Source organism: Nannochloropsis gaditana (genome assembly GCF_000240725.1).
Source record: "Nannochloropsis gaditana CCMP526 unplaced genomic scaffold scaffold183, whole genome shotgun sequence".
In the NCBI taxonomy this organism is placed as follows: Eukaryota; class Eustigmatophyceae; order Eustigmatales; family Monodopsidaceae; genus Microchloropsis; species Microchloropsis gaditana.
The window spans coordinates 23,300-28,788 of NW_005803770.1; the positions used below are offsets into that span (position 1 = coordinate 23,300).

Sequence of the window (5,489 nt, forward strand, 5' to 3'; positions counted from 1 at the left end):
TCCCACACCCCGAACGCAAACAGGCACACCGGTAAAAATACGACTGCCAAAATTCTTTCTCCTCCCTCCCGCGTCCGCCCAGTCGGGCGTGCATTTTCTCCAAGGCAGGGTCCAAGCTCAGGAGCCGGGTAATGACCGTGACGTAATTTTCCAGGTCAAACGGGCCAAACTGCTCCTCTTCTTCCGCATGCAGGGGCGCAAAGGTTGCCTCGTCGTGAGAAATGGCCAGAATTTGCTCCATCAACGGCTGGGTCAAGATTTCTTGACTTTCATCACTCGCCTCCCAAGGCAGCAAGCTTACAAGCGAAGATGGGGGAACGGCTGCGGACGAAGATGCCTTGATTCGAGCTTCTTCGGCGCTGATTTCCTGTGCAGCTTTCTCAGCAACCTGATGGAGGGCCTGAGCAGCTTGAACAGCCTCCTAGGTGGAAGGATATCGGGGAGGAAAATCGGAAGAGAGAGAGGAAATGACGACTGGAGGTGAAAAGCGTTGCCTACCAAATGATCTAATTATCATTGGAATTGAAATAACTAATGCTGGGACTTGGAACTAGCTTGACAAAATCAGTGTATTTTAATGTGATAAGTGCATGCGATGGAAGAAGTAGATTCCTGCCTCATGCAGGAGAGGAGAGAGAGGAGCAGTACCTCTTTTAATTTTACAGCACGCAGTTTCACAGCGTCCATGGCGGAGGTAAATGCAGGAGAGGCTTCCTGGTTATGTGCGAGAAAAGATAAGAGGTAATCGCTTTCTTGCCTTTCGCAGATAAAGAGACATTTCCCAAGACTCTCCTGTCCCGTCTTCCCTCGCTCCTCCCTCTCTAGTCCTCAAGCACGTACATCTGCTGCCTTCACGACTTGATCCCGGGCTGTCTCAAAGGCTCTGCCAATGTCTGCACTAAAACTTCCGAACCAATTGGTCGCGGTGGTTGAAGCGGGTGGAGAGCGCGTGGCAGGGTTGTCTTCAGACATGAGACTTTTGCAAGAAACGGCTCATGCGCCGACGAGACGAAACACACTGTTTAATCACGAGGACGGAAGGAGAAAAACGAGGAGAGTAGTGCAATGTAAATTTATTTCAAAGCATCGTGAGAGGACGTCCAGACTCCTTCTGCAATTCTCGTGGCCCTTGTCTTTTTGTTGAAAGAGCATGGTTCCTGGCCTTCAAGGGAGGGCATGGAGATCGAGGGGGTACGTGGTACAACCCATAATGCACGTATCCTAAGAAAATGTTAAATTTAGACTCACAAGATATGAAAATGGAGATGAATATGTTCACAAGATAAAAAACAAACAATCTCGCCGTAAATAAAAGCTTAAGGTCTACGGCACGGCCTGTCTTTGCGCTAAATAATGTTGCCATGGGCCACGCAGGCAACTTGCTTCCGCGATTGCCAATCGCACGCGCACATGAACCTTTTTCCTAAGTTAAAGGCATAATCAGGAATAAAGCTTTTGTTATAGCTTTAATTCTATTTTCGAGAGGTACTACTGTTCCATCTTTTAAGCACTATGCCTTCCATGGCATTGCAATCCATGAAAATGATACATGAAGAAGAGGTGCACATTAGGGTATTTGGTCGCTGCTCGACGATTCATCTTCTATATATTTTCATCGCTCGCAGTAAAGCATAGTAAATGCCACGTCATATCCAACATCTTAAATCTGATAAGATTTGCACGTACCTTAGAAAGGAAATAAAGGAACGGAGAGAGGAGGTTGTGCAGTGACATCGAAGTTTGCCAGATTGTTTCAACAGATTGCATCCGATGCATAGCCATATAACCGTTGACCTTTTTCGTTGGATATTCTTATATTTAGCTCCATAGATCTGATTGAGACGGGGCAACGAAATCACTGAATGAGAGAACTCTTCTGTGCTGCATTACCGAACTCTGCCCCCCCACTTCTGGCTCCTTACTCAGGAACTGATAAAGTTATGACGATGCGAAGACATGTAAAGTTGCAGTAGATTGCCTAACCGCACGAACAGCTGTAGATACAATAGTCATGAAAGAGAGGGTGGATACTTTTTGAGAAAAGGTATTCAGAGGACAGAATGTCAGAGCGAGCGCCCTGGACTCTTCCAAATAAAACGCTTCTGAGCAAAATAGATACTTTCATTATCAATTTTAAAAACCGTTTCATATCTTCGCTCTACTTGTTAAATGAAACTTCGTAGGGGGATTACGTCAGTACTTGAGATTGCAGCGTACCGCCTCGCTTCAGAGTCTCGACCATTGCTGTACCACCCCGAAAGGTGACATAATATATTCCATCCATTTTTCGGGCTTCTGTTACCAACTATTTGTCTGCGGCAATATAGAAAGGATACTACCGCCCAGATGCTGCACTCATGGCGCTTAAAATTGGTTTGATTGCTGTTGAATACAAAGCAGTGCAGTACCTGGTTTACATCCGTCCGTAAAATCAAACAAAACAGTTGGCTTACATTCATACGGCTTCGTACAAATTCTTTTAAAACCGAAATTTGGGCATGGCAGGCAAAGAACGTACATTTTCCCCCCAAGTTCCTTGGAGAACAGTGCGCGCAAAGAAGGAATTTGAACCAAAGGGAGAAACGGCACCAGCAGCTTCAACTTCAACCATCTTTTTTATCTGTTCGTGATATTGACACCGCCGTAGGTCGTGTCACACTTGTCTACGCTTTCCCCCACTGTATTGCTTGTTGCCCCTTCCAAACTGGATCCTAGTCAAGCTGCTTCAGCATTGGCTCGCTAGCGTTTGCTTCGAAACTGCAAGTAAAATTTTGCTGCCTTCTGATCTGCGTCTTGATCGCTCCACTATTTAACGGATCGAGCGAAGCAGAAAAATGTCAATGCAGATGAAATAATATCGCTTACAGGACATTCCGCGCCATAGACAGATGTGCTTTCACTATGCAAAGAAAAATACGATCGGCTGGGTTCATCATTTGCATTTTCGTCAGAGGGCCGGAAGAACAGTCTAGTGGTATATTTAGACGTTTTCTTCGACTTGACTCCAAGAAAGACCTAACTCTTGACACCCTCTTTCATACCATCCAAATTCAAGAAGCATTCCAGATACACCAAAAAAATCAAACATGTTCCGTGCCGCCCTCTTCAAAGCCTCTCGCTCTATGCCTATGGCTAGGTGAGTTTATATTGAGGGTGTCAAGAACACAACCTCGAATGAATGGAGGCAGAGCTCATAAGCCTACCCCTAACCTCATGTACAAATACAGCAATCATGCCCGGCACATTGTCCATCGGCATGCCTCTACCGGTCGCTCTGCCTGGCTCCGGGACCCTGCAGTACGTGAGCACCTTGTCTTGTCCTTTGGTTCAAATCTGCGACGCGTGACGGACCGCCAGTACCTGCGCTTTGCTTGGTTTTTCAATTCCAACCATCTATCACGCGATCATTTCCTTTAATATTTGGTTGCGAAAGATGTGGATGCCAAGCCCATAAAAGTGACGCGTCTACACGCGATGCTACTTTTAGCACCCATTGCCGCGTATGCAACTGAGATATGCTTTACCTTTCTCCAAAAGTGTTCCTATTTCAACATTTTTATGTATCATTTCTCAACCCAATGAATATCTGACGTCTCACACATCTGCAAATTTACAAAAAGGTGTATCCTCTGCTTGGCATTATTGGCAGCGCAATGGTCCTGTGCTCTACCTTCATGGTTCACTTCACCACCTCCTCTCCTGATGTTCGTATCAACAAGACAAAGCGTCAGAGCGTCGTGCGGGTGGATTAGAGCTGTAAAATCTTGGAAACTGTTACCCCAGGGAAAACATTTTGCTGGTATGTGATAAAGGGTCAAATATTTCAAAACCGAACCTGGGGTGACTAAAAAGAAGAAAAGAATAAAATTGGACAGAAGCGTCAATGGGAGAGAAGCATGACGAGAAGAGATCCTCTCCCAGTTGACACTGTAAGCAGGAATTGACAGATTTTAAGAAGAAAAAAATGTGGTGATAACAAATTAAGCAGAAATCAAATACGTCGCGAAATGGACTTTCCGCCCCCTTTTCAACACTTGTGGGGCAAATTTTGCTTTTAGTAATAAACCCACATTTCCAACGGGCGGAAGGCCGTTAACAGAGAAAGTATCCTAGGAGCCGTCCTTGACGACGACGCGTCTTGGCTAAATCTTTCCGTTTCACGAAGCAAACTCCTCATATAGAGATAGGCTACTATACAACATAGGAGGTGATTTCAAAGTATGAGATGGGGTTCTGAGTAGTGAGGAGCCGGGGTCATTATCAGCAGGCTTCACCCTGACATGACCTCACTTACCCTCGCATCTAAGGCCGGAGCATACTAATTCATCCTTCCTCGATCACATTTGAAAAATATTACAGATGAAGGACTCATCCGACATAGTCTACGATGATTCTTCGCTACTTACCTGCCGAAGTCCGGAGTTAAAACGCCGGCTTCATCGACGAACCAGCAAAGCATCCCAAGAGAGCTTGAAGGTACACTCAAGCTCTTGTAGCTACGGGCGGGCAAGCTGTATCTGGAGGAGCGGCAACAAGCCCGTTAGGAAACTGAGTCTCTTATGATTGAAATGTTTATTAACTTACTCTGTTGTATTTTTACATACACCCTGGCGCCCCACGGACAGCTCCTTCGCATTATTTTCCCCCTTCTTGTCGCACCTTTGTGCATCACGTCCTTCATCTTCACCTGTTTGTATGCTCATATTTATGCCCGGGAAGGATCGTACGGCCCTGAAGATTGGCCCAAATGCCTGACCGTGCCCAACATAGGTAGGTGCGAGTGTTGCCATTCGAAGCAAGATAGGTCCATACCACACCCTCTCTCTTTTTGTCGGGCGGAGCACTGAACCCCGTGACAGAGTTTTTACTCTTGATGAAAGGAAGAAAAGTCCAGTTCAAGATCATCATTAAAGAAAGGGAGCTCTTCGACATGAAAGTGCGGATATTTAACACCGTCTCTCTTCCTCCTCTCCCGCTGATTTTCTCTTCCCTTCCTTCTTCCTCCCTCCCTCCCACGCTTCCTCCCTTCACACAAGGTAATCTTCATCTGGACAACAATCGCTTCTGCACCTCTGCCTCCAATTTCGCCGGGCAAGCCTACCTCTCCCTCCTCGTTGCCGCGGGGGGGTTGCAACTAGGCCTACGGGACAACGATTATTTACTCTTCTCTTCCTTCACATGCATCGTGGGGCTCCTCGGCATTACCATTTATAGAGAGAGCTACCCGTACGTAGGCTTCCAGAGGCTTTGTCCCCCCTTCCTTCCTCCCTCTAAACTCCCTCCCTTCCTTCCTCTGCGCTCGGTTCCCAGCCCTTCCTTCCTCCTTTCGCCCTCGTTTATCCCTCCCTCCCTTCCTCCCTCCCTATGAGCAGTCCTACCTGCTCCATTGCCACCCACTGACACGATACATTCTTCTTCCCTCCCTCCCTCCCTCTAGCTACTTCCTTGACCCCCACTTCATGAGCACCACCCTCTTCACCCTCTCCAAG

At 46.9% G+C, this 5,489-nt stretch overlaps 1 protein-coding gene across 1 annotated transcript; it reads right to left on the reverse strand.

The window, feature by feature from the left end:
- Positions 1-648: 648 nt before the first annotated feature.
- NGA_0641800 (uncharacterized protein) lies at positions 649-1,023 on the reverse strand (the record flags this gene model as incomplete). The annotated part of the gene is made up of 2 exons (XM_005855489.1): positions 841-1,023; positions 649-714 (listed from the first exon to the last, which is right to left on the reverse strand). Coding segments are annotated over exons 1-2 (198 nt in total), but the record flags the coding sequence as incomplete, so codon positions are not given.
- Positions 1,024-5,489: the final 4,466 nt, after the last annotated feature.